At 33.6% G+C, this 22,600-nt stretch overlaps 1 protein-coding gene across 1 annotated transcript in view; it reads left to right on the top strand.

The window, feature by feature from the left end:
• LOC149551671 (vacuolar-sorting receptor 1-like) overlaps nucleotides 1-15,509 on the top strand; it is a 36,091-nt gene extending 20,582 nt beyond the window's left edge. Inside the window, exons 3-6 of the mRNA XM_089789725.1 lie at nucleotides 13,409-14,071; nucleotides 14,479-14,567; nucleotides 14,701-14,770; nucleotides 14,857-15,509. Of these exons, the coding sequence (XP_089645851.1) occupies nucleotides 13,409-14,071; nucleotides 14,479-14,567; nucleotides 14,701-14,770; nucleotides 14,857-14,960 (926 nt within the window). The 3' untranslated portion in view covers nucleotides 14,961-15,509. The remainder of the gene's footprint in view (nucleotides 1-13,408; nucleotides 14,072-14,478; nucleotides 14,568-14,700; nucleotides 14,771-14,856) is intronic.
• The last annotated feature ends 7,091 nt before the right edge of the window (nucleotides 15,510-22,600 follow it).

Below are 22,600 nucleotides of genomic sequence, written 5' to 3'. Positions count from 1 at the left end.
GATCTAAGCTCATAGTTAGTTTTTCTATCAAAGGCATCAATGTAAAAGACTAAACAACATTCATCTGGAGGCTTCATTTATGGGATAATTTAATATAACAATTTGTTAAATCTCTTGTTGAACTTGAAGTCACTAATTCATTTTATCCATTTTTCACACTAGTAACCTCATAAAGAAAAAAGGATGGGTGATTGTGATCACCAAATTACTCCAAAAATTTCCCATTCATCTCAACCCAATTGTCAATTGAAGAATCAAGCAACACTTTGAACTATTCCCTTGCATCTTCAGCCAAATATTGAACAAAGAGATTCATATAAACATCCTCATGAGAGACTTAATTATTTTTCATAACATATTCAAAGGCTTTAACATGACTTTCCCTAGTCTCACAACTAGATCCTATGAACTTAGCCAAATATTTTCTCCAATGAACTAAAATGTCATGAACCCCCCCGCCCTCCAAAATTTTAAAAAATAAAATAAAATTTTGGTAAAGTTAAAAGGCCTATACTTGTTAGCATTCATGACTCCCCTTGTGAAATTCAAATAGTAAGTATCATGTTGATATTGAAAAGCCAAATTATCTAATTGGTCAATGAGCTCGTGGCAATGTCTAGGTAGTTGCAAAATATTATCTTTAATCCTTTGTAATTATGAGAATTAGTCACATGCTTTTTTATTAAAATCTTTAAATATGCCAAAAAAAATTCCTTGAGAAGCCTAGGACTTCTGGGAACTTGAAGAGGATGCATATCTCAAACTGGGAGGGGGAACACCTTTTGGAAAGCAACTACACCCTAAACTTCTTGGTTATTCATCGAATTATTCTTGAAACTCTCCTTCCCTCTGATTAGGAAAAGGTGCTCTTTCACCTTGATTAAGAAGGAATAGATTCATTTGGACAAGGCCTTTATTTCTTCTTGATAGAGGAAGCTCTATGTATTGAAATGATCTTTTATCAAATTGAGACCTTCCATTTATATGATCGGAGACTACTAAGAATTTATACCTTATATGCATAGAATCCACTTTTATCTTTTCAAAAATGATTTTGTGGTCATTCATGAAGAAATCTACAATTTAGAGTTATCACCTCTCTCAAAGATGATCAAAATGATCAAAATTGATCCCCAATAGAGTTGCCAATTTGTTGGATCACAAATCAACAGATTCAAAAGGAATAGAACTCACTAGAATTTATTTTCAATACTTCCCAACTTGACATGGCCAAATGATATAATTAATAATAATATGACTGTAATTCCTTGCTCTTTAGGCTCTGCAAGACTTGGGCGGGTGTACTCACTCTCTAATTCCATCTTGAGATTGAGATTTTTATAGCATATATTCAATTAAAGTTCTCTAAGATATTTTAACACTGTGGTAGCAAGTCCTAGAATACAAAAATAACTTCCCATTTCTCTATGGAACTACTTAACTCCTTACCCCCTACTAAAAAATAAAATAAAAGCTGTTGATCATTTTCATATAACCCTCACTCCTTTCAAAGTTAATAGTTTAGTCCCTTATCTAATTAGGCCAAGAGTCACATACAATAAATTCCTTATGTTTCTCTTTGAAAGATAATACCACTAAAAAGATCAACTAGCATCATCAATTATATAATCTTGTCAATGTGGATAAACTAAATCTGTAGCATAAATTTGACTAATTAAATTTAATCCTTGATAAGGAACCAATTAGATAAAGATAAAAGGAAAATACTTTGATTTCATCCTCTATTTGTTCAAACCATCACTTCAAATAAACACATAATTATTAAAGATAACAACCAATTCATGAATTGATTATAGTAGAGAAATTAATTCAGGAAAGCAGATTAAATCTTAAATTGGACAAGAAAACTAGATAGCTTTTATTAATGTCAAAAGAAGCAAGTACATCATAAAGTCATGCCACTTTTGGTTATCACTAATTAATAGCACACAATTATGGTTTCCCTCCAAAAGGGAAGTGCCAAGCTTCTAACTATTTACATTCATGACTTTTCATATTCACTTAATCCTAGCTAACTGAAAGAAGATAAATTTTCAATACAAACAAAACATAACAAGCAAAAAAAACACATAGCTCTAAGAGACAATAACATAGAATATTTAATCTTTTCCTTTAGCACTACCAATTGTTGATCCTAGATACTCCTTTATCCAATCCAATTTTTCACAAAAGATGGTCATTGATACTACAATATATAACCTGCATAATGAGAAGATGCTCCCTCCTATTACCTGTAATAGCCTGAGATTCAACTATAAATTTGGAGATTATGCTTTCTAATGTGATTACTTGATCCAACAAGATATTGAATTTATCAACAAAAAATACCCTATCCTAATTTAAATGGCTCATGATTTGTGGAGTCATGTTATGATATTCTATTGTCTATTCTTCATAACTTTTCATTGAACCTTCAAGGTCCCCAAAAATTAGAATTGTCTAGTGATTCATCATACCAAAGGTTGAAAACTTCTATTCTGCCCTTGCCTCTTCTTTTACAATGTACTCCAAATCATCAAATAGTGAATTCATAATCTTTTTTGTTTCTTTGATCGCCACACAAGAAATGTCTCTTTGGATAATGCCACATATTCAAGTGATCTCAAATGAGGATGGTCTCCATCTCTTTGTCATGTTCTATAACATAGGTTTGTGTTTCTTAAACCCACTCAATATTTCACTCAATAGACAATACCCTTGGTATACATCTTTACATTTCCCTATTAAAATTTTTGATCTAAATGATAAAATTTTCTCCAAGGTAGAGAGTAATAATTTAGAGAGTTCCTATTTAAAATTTCCATTGGGATCAGTCTCTACATACTTTGGATTCTTTGTTTCTTTTTAATAGATGACTTCTTAACAATTTGATAAACAACAAGGGCTTGCTCAAGTCTTGTTTCATTTTTTTTTAAATCTCTTTTTCCTTATCAACTAACTTGATATACAACTCAATTATCACCTTGTTTATCTCCACTTGTTGATCGATAGAGATTTTTAGTTCATCCTTTAATCTCTTCACCTAATCTCTATTAAATTGTTGGAATTACAAGTGGGAAAGAAGTAAACTTCTGAGAGGTGGGGGGTGAATCAGCAACTTAAACATAAGCCCATAAATTTTTCACCTCACATCCATTTTATGCATCCAATAGATAAACCGAAATAACATGTAAAGTAAATGCATCTAAAACATGTAAGCAATTAAACACACACACTTTGACACCAAATATGATTACCCAGAAACCCTCCAAAGGAGAAGGTAAAATTGGGGTGGGGATGACACCCACAAATCTTCACTACTGCAATTGTAAAGTGTATCCAATTAAGGTTACAGTGGTTTGACCATGAATCATGATCTGCCCTGTGAAAGGCCTGCCTTGTTAAAGGCTTACAAAGATAGTTAAGTCCCACCTTGTTAGAGGATTTCAACACCCTGTTAGAAGTGTGCCTGGTTAAAGGACTTCTGATCACTCACTTGGAATGTCACCTTGTTAAAGGATTTACTACAACCTGTTAAGACTACTCTTCCTAGGAGATTTAATTGAAATCACCTATCAAAATGTCGCACTTGCTTTCCTGATAATAGATCAACTCTAAACACTATCCAATTTGATCCTTCATGATTAGATCTCTCAATGTTGTATCCTTCTCTCTATCCTCTGCTCTTCTCTAACTGATTCTACAATACATTCCTTCTCAATAACTTCTAAGTCTCCATGAATGCTTTGTTTGTGCATGCAAACTTCTCCTTCAATCCCTTACACACTCATATTTAGTTTTAGGGTTTTTTCCTCCTTAAGAAGACTAGGAGACTTAGGGTTAGGTATGAATCTACAACTAAGATTCATCCATATTGTTGTTTAATCCTTCCTATTTTTTGATTGGATGCATGTAAATACATAGGGATTCTACAAATAGATTCATCCCTATCTCAAAGAATCAAAGTCTGTCCTTAAGTCAGCTAGGAAATAGTTTACATAGTTGTTTGTGCAATTACAAACAAGTACGACAAATCTGTGTTACTCAACACTTGAAGTTAGTGGTGCTCGACACATACTGTAATTTTGTTTCTGGCTTAGCACTTGAATTGCTCGACATCAACCGTTCACTCAACACTTGACCTGCTTGGCATGGTCTATCTACTCGACTCTTGAGTCACTCGGCACATGAGTGACTTGGCACTCATTGCAACTCGGCATGGTCTAGTATTTACATATTATACTTGGCATGCATTAATAGTTCGACATGAACTTATTAAAGTGATTTAAGTGTGTTGACACTCAATTATCAAAACCAATCTAAGATCAACATAAATATAGATTGAAATATCAATTCATTAGTAGAAATAAGTGGGCCTGTTTCTCCCACTTTATGAACAATGGAATTTCCTTCAACATCTCTAGGAAATTTTAGCATTTTTGGTTTGTGAGATCCTTAAAGCTCACCCACATAGCCAAGGTCTGAGTCTCCAGGTTATAACCTAAACTAACAATCTTCTTCGTAGTTTCAAACTTCACAACAAAGGAAGTATCATCTTGATTTCTCACCTAGTTCAAAAGGAAAGTCTCTTTGAGAGTTATACTAGGGACTAGAAGAGTATTTCACTCTTTCTTCCTCAAATGGTACAATCAATGTTGTCAAGGTTGAACTCCTTAAACATCTAATTTATTATTTCTTCATGCTCAGACTATTCCACTCCCACACACTTGATTTATTCATATTCCTCAAACTCCTTCAGCTCCATTTGTATCCATAAATCCTTAAACTCCTAGGAGTGTATGAAGTCATGATATTTGGTAAACCTAGTGGCCATGGCCTCTCTCTCATCCCCTAAACCCATCAAGTACTCTTCAACATCCTCCTTCATTTTGGCCTAGTAATCATGAACCTCCTCTTGGAATATGGAAGCAAGGGAAGAAGGATTTGCCTCCTCACCTATCTTTATGTCTCTCTTTGTGGAAAAAAATTCTTTAGTACCTCCCATCCCTTCAGATACATCATATGGGACAAGAAGAGGCTGCATTTCAATATTAGAGACCTTTGTGGGAGGTGATTCTAAATCTAAATGATTAATGATTAGGTTTCTTGCCCTATTAGGAGGGAGCTTATATTTTACTTCCTTAATTGCAAAAAAATTCCCTTTCAACTTATCAAAGTCTCTAATACACAATTCCCATATGAGGATTTCATCATCATGAAATCTAGACAAGCCCCTCTGAATTTTATCCTTCTCAAATTCTACAAGAGTTTTTACTTTACCAAGCCTCTGCATAATATGAGTAAGGTTTTCATGGTTTCTTATTATATATTCTTCCAAATCAAAAGAGTGAGTGTACTCCTTCACCTAAGATTCAATATGGCCCTCAGGGTCATAATTATTGGCCTTTGCCCTGTCCATGTGATAAGAGTTAAAATACTTCTATACATGTTCCAAAGTCCCTAGGCCTACAACAAAGCCTCCTGACCTAGTAATATTAGGAAAAAAGGTTCCCTTTCTTCTTGGAGAAATAATCTCCCCCTCTAACCAAAATAACTTCCATGAAAACTCTAAAAATGCAATTCTCCCTAATACAAAAACTAACAATTTGTGTGGTGTCTGTATACATCCATAAACTTTGAATATAGTAAAACCAATTTTGCAAATCCAATCAGAAAAATTATGAGTATTTAGTCTTCCTTTGGATTAGTTTCTTTTTTCCTTATAATTTTCTTAACTGAGGAATGAATCCTTACCACCTATTCTCGCATGGCTCTAAGAACCCAAACTATAAAGGTCTATTATAGAACACAACATAGTTGGCATCCCTTCTATGCTTATCCCACACTTGCTGCCATAGTTGTATTGGGAGCTTGTTGCCTTTATGATCCATAATTGTGATCTTCAAATAATTACAAAAATAAATACTATTTTGGAACAACAACATATGATACAATAAGGAATAATGCCTTAATTATATTCATCTTTTTCCACTCAATTAGCTCACCATTCAAAACCCTTTCCAACTCTAAGCTTATATCATATTCATGAGACAAATGAACATTCTAGGTCCTCATACCTAAATGCATTATATTAATAGGCATCTTAGTTTTATGGTCTTCACCTGACACCTTTTCCCAACCCTAGTAAGACCTTTTTAAGAACCATGTAAAGCTGGTAGTGGGGAAAGGATCCCTACCTTGTATTTGAGTCATGTTATTTATGTCCTCTCTATTCATAAAGAAAAAACTTCCTCCATGCCCATGCTCTTACCTAAGTGTTCATACTCTACATGGAATTTATCCTTGTTAATTGGGGATTAGATTATCTAGATATTAAGCCCAAATAATTCCCAAATCATTTGTGTACATATATATAAAATATTATTCTGATCAACCTTTCTTACAATTTGCATTTTTGGCCTATAGTTCTTTGCTAGAGAATCAATTGATTCAATGTCAACAAATACATTAGTATCTATGAGTTTAGCCATATCTAATTGACAAGGGTTAGATATTGGAATCTTCTCATCTTTCTTAGAGTAAAAAGACCAAAATAGTGACCTACCATGAATGGATATGTCAACATCAGCACAAGTTCACTTACAATTTGGAAATAAACCCTTAGTCCCGACATCCTAAGGCTATGACAATGCCTTCAATAGTGTATATTGGGGAGGGAGGATGAATTTATCTTCTACAATTACTTCTTCTTCTTCCTATGCATGACTATATTTTTAAAATAAAACAAAAGAGAATTGGGAGAAGTTCACTCACTAGTTTCGCAAATCTTCCTTAGCTATCCCAAAACTCTTCATGTGTTAACAAGCTAACCTGGTGAGAATTTTTTTTGATTTTTTGCCTATAGTGGTATTACATTAATAGCGTCCTCTTTGAAATAACAATGATTACATGCAAAATGATTTTCCTAAATAACCTCCATATTGTTTGAGTGCTACTTATTCTTGTGCATCATTTCATACCACCCTACAACTTGGGAATGCACAATACATCCCTTTCACAAACCACAACTTTGGTTTATAGTTGTTTACAAAATAATACTAGTCACTATTTCACAACTGCTTATGAATGTTAATAGTGAAATTACATTGGTCTCTATTCCAGAACCTTTATTTTATTTTGATATCAAAATAGTGTTTATTTTTATTTATGAATCTCATTGATATAACCTTTTCAAGATAGCGAAAAATTATCAATCTTACAACTTTGAGAGAAATTTTTGTAAGGATAGATAATAAGACTCAAATTATTATTATCTTATTCTTGTGGCCCACCATGAAAAACCCTAAACTGAACCCTAACTCTTCCCATGATATAAAGCTAAATCCTTATCCTAACCTTAACCCTAAGTTATAACCCTAATCAAAACCCAAACCCTAACAATAATTATGTAACTAAGTTATAAACCTAATTCTAACTATAATTTTAATTCAAAACCTTGAATACTTATCATGGAATTAAACCCTAATCATAATCCTAATTGTAAAACTAAAACCTAAATCTAAAGCCTTACCTAACCCTAATTGGAATAATAATTATAATACTAATGATGAAATAAATCCTAATCCTATTTTTAATCCAAATCATAAAACCTAATTTATAATGTTATCCTTAATCCTAAATCCTAACCTAGACATTACATCCTAACCATGAGCATAATACTAACTATGATATAAAACCTGGTCTTAGTATAATCTTATTCCTACACCTTAATCTTAATAAAAAAATCTAACCTTGAATCCTAATCCTAATCATAATCATTACGCTAACCCTCACCATAATACTAACCCTAACCATAATTGCAATGATAATCATAATCATAAACCTTATTATAATCCTATTACTAAACCCTAAAATATAATAATAACCCTAATTTATTTACACAAAAACCTAACCCTAACCATAATCTAATCCTAATCAAGACCATAATAAAAACCCTAAACCTAACCCCAACCCTTACCATGATATAAGCCTAAACCCTAAACCTAATGAAATCCCCCACCGAAAAATAATTTCAACCAAGGCACAAATCCTCAACTTAAGCATGATTTCAATTTTAAATCCCAAATCATCATCCCAAACCTAAACTATAACACTAACAATAATACTAATCAAATGTAAACCATAACCCTGATCATAATACTTGTCCTAAACCCTAAACCCAAATTCTAAATACCCTAGTCAAAATCCAAATAATAGTTCCATAACACTAACCATGATATAAACCCCAACCCCATTAATCCTAATCCTTATTTATAACCATAACTCAAACACTAAACCCTAACCCTTACCATAATCATAATCTTAGACAAGATCAGAACCTAAAAGTCTTAACCTCAACCCTATCCCTAATCATGAAATAAATCTAAATCCTTTTCCCAACTATAACAATAAACAATTATCCTAATTTAAACCTTAACTGTAGTTTCAACCATAATGTAAAGCCTAAGGAAAACCATAATCCAAACTATAATCTTAATCCTTATCCTATATGTACTAAAATTAATACTAATTACTAAAGCCTGATCCTAAACCTAACAATAATAATTTAATAATGAAACAAACCCTAACACTAACCTTAAAAGTATTTAATCCAAATCTCAAAGTCCCAAACCTAATCTTAATGCTCACTATCAACCCAAAATCTAATCAAAACCCAAACTATGACCATAGTATTAATCATGATGTAAACCTTAACCCTAAGGATTATCCTCATCTAAAACCCTATAGTTTAATCTTAACATAACCCTAAATTTTTATCTTAATGAAAATACCAACCATCATGTAACCCCTTATCCTAAATCATAATCCTAACCCTTAATAATACCATAATCCAAACCTTAAACCAAACCTAATCCTAGAACCATAGTACAAGGCTAAACCCTTTTCCTAACCCTAAACTCTTACCACAATAAAAACCATATCCATAACCCTAACTCTAACCATGATATAAACCCAAAACATAGCCATAATCCTACTTTGAAATCCTAATTCATATCCTAATCCTAAAACCTAACTCCACCTAAATATTTAGTATGATGTTAACCTCATTCCTAATAATGATCCTCATCCTTAACCCTAATTAATAACCCTAATCCTTACCCTAATAAAAACCTTGTAATCATAATATTACTTATGACGTAAACACTAATCGTAATGATCATAATTATCAACACCAAATCATGACCCATATTTACAATAGTAAACCTAACCATGACCTAGATATTCAAATCTAACCCTAACCATAATATTTATCATGATGTAAACACTAACTCTAATGATAATCCTAACCATAGATCCCAAATCCTAATCCTAGTCCTAAACCTAACTAGAAAAAACCTAATGACAATACTAACCATGATGTAGACCCTTTCTCAAACCACAATATTAACACTAAATGCTAAACCTTAATCCTAACCATTACCTAAACCCTAAGACTTATCAAGACTCTAAATTTATAATCAGTACTCTATCCTATGTCCTAAAACCTAATCCAAACCCTAGCACTTACCTCAATTTTAATAATGAACCTTAAAAAAACTTTAAACCTAATGCTAACCATGACATGATATAAATTGTAACAATGATATAAACCTTAACCTTTAATGCTAACCCTAATCACAACCCTAATAAGAATAATTTACTCAATGTTTATGCACATCTTGTTTGCTACTAGCAAGTATATAACCTTTATATAAAATATGCCAAGATGTATCAAGTAGTTTAATTTTCTTCATCATTCAACTTTATTAAAATTAAAGCTCAAAAAATTTCAATGCCTTGATACATCTGAATGTATATTATATATAGGCTATATATTTTCTATTCTATATTCCATATAACATACAAGATGCCTAAGAGTATCTAAGGTGTGTGATGTACACATCCACAAATTTACCAGACACACCATAACTACATATTATATTATACATTACAAGTATATTGTGATTTTAACAACACATATTCCTTTACAATGTTAAGGTGGGAATGCCAATATTTAATCCCTACATCTAAAAATTTGTGGGTGCTTTTTTTTTCTATAGTAGATTCAACTATAGAGTAAAATAACTCTTGTAGTCAATGTTATACAAGGTTTTAAAGAATTTTGAGATATTTTCTTAAGGGTATGTTTTATAGTCACTTCTATATTTACTAGATAAATTTAAATAATTTTGTACAAAAAAATCATTATTTTTTTCCTACTCACCCTCTTTTTGCATATTAGGTCACTGTGGTTCTTGTCATATGTTAAACCCTCTCTCATGTTCCTATTGCCAGCTTGATAATCCATGTAGACCTCCTCCATCTCCCATCAACAAACCTATGCTAATCTATTGAGTAAAATATTTATGACCTCCTCTCGAGCTAATACCCGTGTTTATAGTTATGTTCCTCTTTCATGGTTCCTTATCTCTTCCATGGTGGTTTTGGACTAGGAAGTTATAGATAATGAATTATTTTCCCATGATAATGAAACAATCTTCTTGTTTTGTTTATGAAGTCCATCACTACTTGATTTAAATCACTAAATCTTTACAATTGGTTCCCTCTAGTGTATAATAAGATGAAGATCTATTCAATTATTAGAGGTTTATTTGTTGTTTTCTTTTTATTTATTTTGATGACACAAATGTTTTTCTCGAGGTTGGTGATATTTTATAGGGCTCACATCCTCCCTCTCTTGTTTCATCATCTATCTTTCTCTTTTAACCCTCTTAAGGAATCAATTGAAGTGTCCCGTTGGTTTAATACAATTGGATCTCCCCTTACAATTTGGGTGTAAATATTCCTATGAAATGATTAGAAATGCCTTTTGTCATTTTCTATGGGTGATGGTGATAATTCTAACTTCTCCTATACCTTCTTTCCTTATATCCTAGTATATATTAATTTGTCTAAATATATCCCAACTGAAATTTTTTATAGGTGAATGACCATCCTTGGACCTAATTAGTTGATTGTGAGGGCATTCATTTTTTGAATAGATATATTTTTTTCTAAAGCTTTTGATCTTTGGTATTTCTTGTGGCTCTCATAATTCCACTTGTTATTGGTGGACTAATCCTCTAAATGAGTAATATTACAATATTCCTATATGAATAAAGTGATTTAGAGGCCTTTGAGCCCTCCACTCTTGCTTTGACTCCATTTCAATTTCACTTTTCCACTTCAAATCACGTTGGCATTAAGATTAATTTTGTTATTTCTCTAGTTTTTTATTGTTGGACTAAATTTATTGAAACCAATAAATTTATTATTTCTAATGACCATGTTTGTAATATTATGACCCTCTTGATGTTTCTTTGATATTTTTCAAGTTAGGCTAAATCTATTACTTTTGATAATGCTATTGTTCTTAAAGATGATGCTATGATCATATAGTGTTTCTACTATGCCACCATCTTCTATTTATGATGTATCCTTAGTTGGGGCTTTTGAAGGGGTTTCATGTTCCCCTTCACCCGAGTCTTTGGATTTTGAAGACAATAACCCTAGTTGGACTTCAGGAGAAAGAAGAAAGAAATATGTGAAGGTGCCTAAGTTTGTTTCAATGCTGTCTAATCCTAACTATGGTTACCTCCTAGATAAATTTGTTGTTTTTCTTATAATAGGCTTTGGATCATGTAAAAGCCCCACTTACCTTAATAAAAACATATCAATATTTATCTACATGCATCTAATTTTATAATTATGATTGGTGGTCAAAGTAAAATTATTATAATGGAAACACTCTTTTTGGAAGTTAGGTTCATAAATTGACTTATAATACCTAATATCATGATGATATGATGAGTTTTGAGAAGAATATTATATTAGTTATTTTGTGATTATGTAATAATATTTAACTAGTGTAGTAGTTTGTGGTTGATGTTTGTCACATCTCAATATAGTAGTCCTTTATTTTACATGCATTACATTTTTTAAACTATTATGTCAATGTTGATACAAGGTCAAGATTTTGTGTGAACAATACTTTGTTATGCCAAGAATCATTTACTAGATGTATAAAGTAACAATACTACGACATGGGATAAGGTAAGATTGTGGTATTTTTAAGTGTACTACTAATGTAATGGTTGTGTGTAAGAACATGTCTAGTTATTGTGTTGTATGGAAATACTTTTTGCCAATGTATTGTGATACCTATGATACCAAGGTAAATTGAATATAGATAAATCTTAGGTCCTTTACTTTCCCTATAAATGTATTTTGGATATGTATACAAAAATTGAGAGGTGTTGGGAATTTGTGCCCATTTCTTCTATGTTGACCATGACCACCATACTCACCATATTTTTAAGGATGGCCATTATGAAGTAGATGCAATGATAAGCCAAGAATTTTCAAATTAGAGTTATTAATAAATACAAAATTGAGTTGTAGCTTATTTTAGAAGGGAGAATGGATGGATAGTTAATTGACAAGTTTATTGGTCTTAATATGTTATATTACTTTCCTTCTATCACATGCATTCTTTCTATTCTATTTCCATGAAGAAGCTACTCAAATAATTATGAGTCAACAAAGAAAATATTTGGATTTGTTAATTTGAGATATATTTTAATTTGTTAATAAAATTAAGAATTTGATGGTCATAGTTTAAATAAAGATCTATGAATTTTAACTAATTAAAAATAACCAAATTATAATTATAAATTAAGAAACATAAGTATAATTTTAAACTTGATATAAATAAAAATTTATACATAAACATATTTATTAAATAATATTATTGTAACATAAATAATATAACTTACAAGTAAATAATATATCAATATACTAATATACATATATCTTAAATGTCTATTTTAAATAAAATTTATGTGTATTATCAAATATTATATATTATTTTAGGCGAGAGCCTACAACACAACGTAACTTGTGAGTTTCTCATGTGAGAGATCTTGGGTGATAAAAAAAAATGGTTATTAAATATAAGATAAAAATAAGTATTAAATTTAACACATTGTACCACTTTCTTTTATTGTAAAATGTTTATAGATATTATTAAATGAGATAAAGTACCCATCATATGAATAGACCTAGAACTTTTTTCTTTCTTTCTTGTTTTGTTAGTTTGTCCACTATAAGATTTAGGAATGGACAAAAACTAACATCTCATATATATATAGTGTTAATAGTTAATAGTCTAAGTGCATTAAAGGTGCATTCTCGTAAACTGCTTTAAAGACAGATTTGTTGGATGTATGAAAGTATTTTTAGCCCTATCTTCAATGCTTTTGACATGCTTGATCATGTGACACTGCATTTTATGCTTTTTGTTTGATTTTAAATGGTAAACTGCTACATTTTATTCTCTTTGTTTGATTTTAAGACTGAATATTCTATTTATTTTATCTGAATTGAGCCTTCTGCACTTCCATTGCAGATTGCTATTTTGCTTTGAAAGCCTGGAATGCTCAGGAAGCTGGGGCAGCCGCTGTCCTTGTTGCTGATGACAAGGAAGAACCTTTGATAACTATGGATTCGCCTCATGAAGGTGGTTCAGCTTATGAACAGTATATCACTATTCCCTCTGTATTCATCGAGAAGTATTTAGGTGACAAACTGAAAAATGCTATTGGTAAGGGGAATATGGTCAATATTAATTTGTACTGGAGAGATTTTGTTCCACCCACAGATGAACGTGTGGAGTATGAGTTGTGGATAAATGACAATCATAACTGGGGATTGACGTCTGAAATGCAGATGAAGTTCTTAACGAATTTCAAAGGAGTTGCTCAAATTCTTGAGAAAAATGGGTACACACAGTTCACCCCACACTATATCACTTTGCGGTGCCCTGAGGCCTTTACTTTGAGCAGGCAGTGCGAAGCTCAATGTATTAATCATGGAAGATATTGTGCACCTGATTTTGCTGGGAAAGATGTGGTGATTGAAAATCTGAGACAATTGTGTGTCTTTCATGTTGCAAAAGAAGATAACAGACCATGGGTTTGGTGGGACTATGTCACTGATCTCAATACTAGATGTCATATGACGGGGGAGAAATATATCAGAGACTTTGCTGATAGTATCATCAAATCTTTAGGTACCCATTTTCTGTTTTCCTTCAATTTGTATCAGCTGAAGGTCTTGAATGACTGTTTTAATGGAATTTTCAGTTGTGCTTCTGAAATCATTGTGTAAAGATTCTTATATCAATGTTTTGGATCACACTTTTGATTCATCATTAGGATGAAAGAGACACATTCAAGATATCAGATGCAATATTCACTCTATTTTTCTCTTTCATTCTAATGATATATCATATAGTATAATAAAAAATGTTGATGAAAAATCTTTACACAATCGATTTCAGATACACAACTGAAAAATTCTTATAGATCGTGTAAACTTACTAGTAATGTTTTAATAGAAATAGGCGTTAATAGAAATAGGTGTTAAGAAAATGGTTAGATGATGTTCTCTTCATTGTTATAAACTGGTTTTTGGCAGGTTTGGATGGCAAGAAGATTGAAAAATGCATGGGAGATCCAAATGCAGATGTAGAAAACTTTGTTCTGGAAGCTGAGCAAGATGCACAGGTTAGTTTACAAGTTAATCTATTTGTTGTGAAAAGTTCTATTCAGTTGCAAGAGTACAATTATTTGTGAAATATTTGTCAAAATTGGCTATTAATTATTTTCCTAATTTCTCTTTTTTTTGTGGATTTCTTAGATTGGATGGGGATCTCGTGGTGCTGTCACAATAATACCCAGCCTTTTTATCAATGACAAGCAATATAGAGGTTGAAATTATTATTTTAAGTATGCTATTTCTGTTCTTGGATATACACAAGTATAATTGTGAGATGCTCACATGTTCTCACTGCAGGAACACTTGACAGAGGAAGTGTCTTGAAAGCAATTTGTTCTGGTTTTGAGGAAACCAATAAACTTGCAATCTGCTCCAATGATGGTGAGATTCAGTTTAATTAGCTGGGTAGAGAAAGGCTGTAGAGATTATGCAATTCCAAATGTCTGAAAGTCTCTGTTTGGGCTAAGATGAGATACTTCATAGTGCAATTATATATTTGTGGCATAGCCTAGACAATTTTTGAATGAAGTAGGTAGATGGATATGTTGATTACGACGACATTTAAAAGGTGGTAAGTCATAACATATCACATGGCATATACGCAAAACAAAATAACATTGTTTTGGCTGCAGCAGGTCGTATATTACTGACATGAGTCAGTATAAGGCATTAATAATATTGTGCATGTTTCCGCCAAGTGTTAAGCAGACTTGAAACATTTATCAAAAGCATTTTTGGTTGTGGGTGTTTTTTGTGAAAGTCTCTGTGGATTCCTTTGTGAAGATTTTTTCTAACAAACTGATACCATCTCTGCTAACTGGGTATATCCATGTCTTTGAATGCAAATGTTTTTCTTGACTTTAGCGTGATGCTTTGACATCGACTATGAAATGATTGCCACTGTGTAAAAGAAAGGTTTGCTGCTATGAACTGGATACATTCTTCTTGACTATGATGGATTTTTGTTTTGGAACTTCAAGGTTTTCAACTTGAAAAAGCACAGATTTTGTATTGTGAAGTATTTTCTGATAAAGTCTTATTATTTCTTCTTCTCCTGTGCATGCACAAAATGAGATAAAAATTGGTTCATCTTCAAAAGAGGCATTCTTAAGGTAAAATAGATGAACTACTGCCGCTAACTCAAGATCATGCGTAGGATAATTTAACTCATGATCCTTGAGCTTGCGTGATTCATACGCTATCACTCGTCCATTCTGCATCAACACTGCCCCAATACCTTCAAGAGAAGCATCTGTACACACCATGAAATCTCCCTCTGGATCAGGTACTGCTAAAATGGGTGCACTCGTTAAGAGTTCCTTGAGCTTCTGAAATGTTTCCTCACATTTCTCTGTCCACACAAACTTCTTACCTTTCCTCTAAAGAGAAGTGATAGGATGTGCTATCCTAGAGAAGTTCTGGACAAATCTACGATAATAACCAGCTAAACCCATGAAACTACGAATCTCTGACACGTTAGTCAGTGTTGGCCAATCTATTATCGCCTGAATCTTTGTAGTATCCACTGATATACCATCACCTGAGATAACATACCCTAAATATTGAATCTCTGATTTGAAGAATTCGTACTTGGTTGCATTACCATAAAGCTGGTTGTCTCTCAAACACTGCAATACCAACCGCAAGTGTTCCTCATGCTCCTTCTGATTCTTGGAATATATCAATATATCATCAAGAAACACAATTATGAATCTGTCAAGATATGATCGAAATACACCATTCATCAAACTCATGAATACTGATGGAGCGTTAGTCAACCCAAAAGGTACCACTGTGAACTCATAATGGCCATAGCGAGTTCGAAAAGCGGTCTTGTAAATGTCAGCTTCCTTAATGCGAAGCTGGTGGTATCTTGACTTAAGGTCAATCTTGGAGAAAACTGTAGCCCCCTTGATCTGATCGAATAGATCATTAATCCTAGGCAAAGGATACCTGTTCTTAATAGTCACCTTGTTCAACTGTCTATAATCGATACAAAGGCGCAAAGAACCGTCTTTCTTCTTCACAAAGAGCACTGGAGCTCCCCATGGTGATACACTAGGTCGAATGCTCCCTTTGGCCAGAAGTTCCTCTAACTGGAGATGTAACTCTCTCAGTTCCTGGGTAGTCATGCAGTAAGGAGCTTTAGAAATAGGTTCCGCTCCAAGAACTAAATCAATGCTAAAGTCGATATCCCTCTTTGGAGGCATGCCTGGAATCTCACTTGGAAAAACATCTGCGTACTCTTCCAAAATCGGGTGATCTAAAGTCTTCCTCACAGGATCTTCCTCATCAAGATCATTTACCATAACAGAAAATATTTAACATCCTTTACGAAAACTTCGCTTCATTTGCATAGCAGAAATCATCCGCAGAGATATAGGCCTTGGTACCCCAACTATCCTTACATCATTCCCTTGGTCATCTTGGCACATAATTATCTTCTTCCTACAATCTATACTGGCTTTATGAGTTCCAAGCCAATTCATACCTAAAACCACATCATAGGAACCAAGGGGTATGACTTGAAGATCCACTACCAAAACAAAGCTTCTTAAGCTAAGCCCACACTTATGATCTACAGAATTCGTGGAGACCTTGATACCTGAGGCTAGTTCCACTTGCCAACCATGATCTTGCTTCACCGCATCCAGCTTACACTTAGAAACTATAGATGGTGAAATAAATGAATCTGTAGCTCCTGAATCAAATAATACTGAAAGAGATATACCTCGAATAGCACCTGTGGTCTCAACCACTATACCCTGATGATCCGCCTAATGGTGATCAACTGCTGCAAACACTCTATGAGCTCTGCCTGCATCACCTACTGTAGACTCTGATGCTGTAGGCCTAGGTCCAGAAAATTGAGGCGCTCGCTGTGGACACTGAGCTGCATAATGACCAATCTGTCCACATGAAAAACATTTTGTATTCCTGCCAGACCCTCTACCCATAGGTGGTACATTTGATTGTTGTCGGTTGTTCTTGCTAACAAACGACTGACTACTCTGAGCTGGCTGATTGGGTTGATTTTGTTTATTGCGTTGAGCATTGCGATTGTTCTTAAAGTTAGAACCTTTGCCACCACCTTGAGCCTAAGAATTAAATCCCTTCTGTTGTTGCATCTGCCGAGACTGCTGGTGAAACTGTTTTCCCTTAGAAGAGAAAGGCTTCTTGTTGCCATCTGAATTAAAGTTTCTTTTAGATCCTGACACTGCTGGCGCTCCTACAAAACCACCTTGACCAAGGTTGACGCTTTGCTCAACAAGGATTTCTTGATGTACCGCATCTTTGAGGGTTTTTGGCTCAAATACTTTAACACCCCCAATAATACGATTGTTCAAACCCCTAATAAAATGTTGTGTCAACTGAGCTGAATTTTCACTGAATCCTGAAAAAGACATGAGCTCATAAAACTTATGCTCATACTCAGTCACTGACATAGTGCACTGCTTGAGATTATGAAATTCATCTGCCCTTTGCTATTTCCATTCCTCTGGTAGGAATCATTCTTGAAAACTCTCCAAAAATAGTTCCCAAGTGACACTGCTCATATCGATCCCTAGTTTCTTCTCCTCAATTGTCCACCAAGTGGCTCCAAAGTTCTCTAAATTGGTGATCGCAAATCTTGCCTTAACATTGCTGTCAAAGTCTTGCATAGCAAAAATCCTGTCGAGAGAAATAAGCCACTGCTCGGCCACATAACCAGACCCTTGCCCATTGAAAGGCTTAACCTTGGATCTTGAAAGATCCTTCATCTGAGTGGACACAATGGACTTTCGATGATCCTTTCGAGGGCTTCTAGATCTGGGTCTATGCTCTTGTTCTGTCTGATGCACTTTAGGCTGTTCTTGAACAGGAGGTAGATGTTCTAGAATAGTCTACATCAACTATCTCAAACCAACCTCTTCAGATTTAGCTTGGTCCTCTCTACGGCTCTCTTCCTACTGCCTATTAGAGTGCTCTTCCCTGCTCTCTATATGAACCGATCCCTCATGGACAGACTCATGGGCGTTGACAATTCTGCCACGACCACGGCCTCTTCCATGGCCCCTACCTCGGCCTCTAACAGAAGACCTAGTCCTAGATACCATCCTGCAACAGTACAGAGTACTATTACAATCAAGAGTCACATGTTACAATAGACTAAGTTCAGTTTTGACAACTAAGTGTTGAAGTATGAAAACATACCAGCACAGATCAAGTTCCATTTTTAGTTTACCTAGTTTCAAGTTGAAGAAATACACCTAATAGTTCAAGTTCTAGTTGTTCCGAAATACCCAGAGTTCCCAATGTAGAAACTCGAGCCATTTACATCATCATAAAAGCCATTTACATCTATCAGAAAGATCAAATAAATAAACTAAGTGCACGGTTCCTCCCAACCGTTAATAGCATCATTAGACCATCGTGGATCCTAGCCATCCCTCCGTGCGTAACATTCCAAGCACCGAAGAGGTCATCGGTATTATCATAGTAGGAATGTCACTCCTAAACATCCTACTAGCATAAAAAGTAAAGCATAAGATATCATCATCTAACATATGCTAATCATCAATGAAAGGATACATATCCACCATAACGAAGGATGCATTAACCACAAAGTCTCAATGAATCTCAAATGATAAGAGTGGAAAATACACTACCACCTGACCGCGTGGTACCTAAGTGGTCCACTCCCACCGTGCTGAGGAGATAATCTCAAGTCCCAAACAGGTTATCAAAACCACATAGCACACGACTCTAAAGTCCAAGAATCCTAAAAGTATACTAACTCAAAGGTTCCAATCACGAAACAAACATCTACTTCCCAAAGGCACACAATGACATGTAGGAACCTACTATGCAAGCGGGAAAGTTTCATCGCATTTATCTTGTACAAGTTACCCTGGCAGTTAGCTAAACTCCACGGGTCCATACAGATCTCATGTGGCCACTAGTATCCTTTCATACTGACAAGGCATACTATGGAATGCAAGGTCGCAACCATGCGTTCTCTCTACTCCCATCCTAGCCTATACAAGCACTCAAGGCATGGGCGAGAACCAAAACTCTTATCTTTTTAGGTTCATTCAGTTAGTATTAAGTGTGTGAATGTTATCACTTATTAAGCAACCTACAATGAGTTACCCTGGCAGCCTCTTAGGGCCCCGGCCCCCATTGCAAGCCACTTCCCGTCACTACATGCAAATATCCTACCCTAATGCTCATGGTATCATAAACATAAAGAAAGTCCACAAAATCACCATAATAAGGATCAACAAATATCCATGATTAAAAATCATTAAATATGCATAAAAGCATCAAATCACCATGAGCAACATCCATAGAAAATCATGAACACAACAGCTCTCTATTGGCAACTGAAGTATCACTGATAATCAAAATATCCATTGGTTCTCAATAACCAAAATATATCTCAAAATCATACTTGATCGAAGACTCCAAAATGGTTGAGTCAAAACATGTCACATCCTGACATCATCAATAATAAATCCACATATTAGTCCCATCATGGCGACTAGAATACATCCAAGGATAACTGATCGATGACCAAAATAATGGTTAAGTCAAGGGTTCCCGACATAAGAATCTTAACTATAACAATCAGTATTCACAACCAATTCATAGAGCATTCCATCACATAATCATGGTTGGGATTATAAAGATCGAGATTAAAACATCATCAAGACATCACATTCACATAACCCCCAAGCCTCTGGTAGACGTCCTATACCGGTCAACACTAGTCAACCCAAAACCTAAAACATTAGCATAATTAATACACAAAGTAAACACATGTTTTGGTTTGCTAAGTTTTCAAATTTGAATTCATATGCAAAATCTCAGTTTTTGTATCCCAAGTTTAGAGAAAGAACATTTTCCTATGTTTTTCCATGTATAATTTTTTTTTGGATGGATTAAAAATTCCCTCTAAACTTCAGTTTCCAATCATAACATTTAAAAGACGTATCCACTAACTTAACTTTCATATGCTTCATTTATCTTATAATCTTAAACTATTAATTCATAATAGTTAAAACTATAAAATTACAAAACTATTCATCATTAAAAAGAGATGAATTTATAAATCTTTTAATATATATATTACATATATACATATATATATATATATATATATATATTTATATTTAAACATATACATATGTACATATATAATATAATATTTAATATTTTTGCATTTTATAAAAAACGGAACCGAATTTTATTAATTTCGATTCATAAAAGAAATCGATTAACAAAGTTTCCATAGAACAAAGCCGAATCGATTATGCCGTCCGCTGTCACTGTGGTGACTATTGCCGCGGGTACCCTGCGACCATTGCAGTCGCGGGTACACTGCGCAGTAGGTACCACATGCCCCTTAAATACACGAGTACGGGGTGCGATTCCGCCTCCACCCAAGCATGCATTAATATATTTTAACATAAAATCACAACGCGATTTCATAAGTTGTGGAATCGTTTATTAAAACATTTCTGCCACAGTAAGGTTATGAATATATATGAATATATATTATATATATACATATGTGTGTGTATATATATATATAATTAAGGGTTATGTATATATATATATATGTATATATATATATATGTATATATATATATATATATATAATATATAGAATCACAGTATGTTTATAAAAATACAAGCTTTCATTTTCAGAACCTCTCTATGAATCTTGTTCTTTTAAAAATTCTCTGATGACTAATTCTAATGGGTTTGTCCATGAAATTGCAACCCTAGTCCATATTATTTTCAGATTTAAACATATAGAATCCTTAAATAAAACTTAATTGCCCCAAATTGAAAATGCACCATGAAGACATATGGAAAATATGAAGAAGACAGGGGAAAGCAAGATGCAGAAGTATCCTAATGAAATCACAAGAATCTACCCGAATTTTGATGCTAAACTCGCTTATCCTTAGACAACCTGCAGAGCAAGCTTCCCTTCTTCAAAATTTTTCTGAATCCTCCAATGCCTCAACTATTCTCCACGCTATGTCCCCGCTATATCCCAAGCTATTAAGGAATGCCCAAATATAAAGAGCTTTCAGATAACCCTAGAATGCTTCTAGAATCAGCTGGAAGATATCGCCAACTAAGCATGGACCTATTTCCAACCTTTTAGATAAGCCCTAGGGTTGTAGACACCATGTGCTTAATTGATGCACTAACCCTCGTGTTGTTGACACATGAAAAATAGGGAACTGCATAATTTCCTATGCAAACTTATAACTCCAATAACTTTTAAATTAATTTTCATTTAAATATTTATAACTCCCACTTTAATCTTCATAACTTTTATTTTAATTTTTATAACTTTTATTATTAATATTTGTTTATTAATTAATTAATATTTTATAATTATTATTTATTTTAATTTCTAATTTTCTTTTAATTTAATTCTTTTCTCTCAATTAATTCTCCTTTAATCAAAATATCAAAATCATGATATTTAATCTCTCAAATAATTAATTTGTTAATTAAATCTATTTATTAAAACTTAGTTAAAATATGAAAACCCATCATAGAACAACTCATACCAAATTAGTCTAAAAGATTAAAAATTACAAAATATGTCATCTGATACATTCAGTGGGTACTCAACTCAGATACTTGTCCTAACTCACTAGGAGAAATGGTTTTAGGGTTTGGGATTTGGACTTGAGAATTTATCTCCCCTCTCTTATCATTGAGATAGTATAATAGGGTACGCTCATCCTGGCAATTCAGGGAAGTCGATACCCGGTACCTGCAACCTGCAGAAAAGCCATCCATCTACATACAAAATATATAGTGCTAAGCTAAATAGGCAATGGCAGGAAGTGGTGCATCATGTAGATCCCAACTAAGCAGGTGACTACGACTCCCTTCCTTAACCACATCAAAAATGCCATACAATAAGAAAACACGCACACCATACACATGCAAGTATGGGGTAAGTATCCATAATAAAGCACATAAGATAATCAACCATCTAACTAATCATTAGCACTAACTGAAAACA

The sequence above is a fragment of the Cupressus sempervirens genome, chromosome 6, assembly GCF_028749045.1.
Source record: "Cupressus sempervirens isolate cs-2001-9-10 chromosome 6, ASM2874904v1, whole genome shotgun sequence".
Taxonomy (NCBI): domain Eukaryota; kingdom Viridiplantae; phylum Streptophyta; class Pinopsida; order Cupressales; family Cupressaceae; genus Cupressus; species Cupressus sempervirens.
The sequence above is the reverse complement of the archived record's forward strand: the minus strand, read 5'-3'. Positions and strand labels throughout refer to the sequence as shown.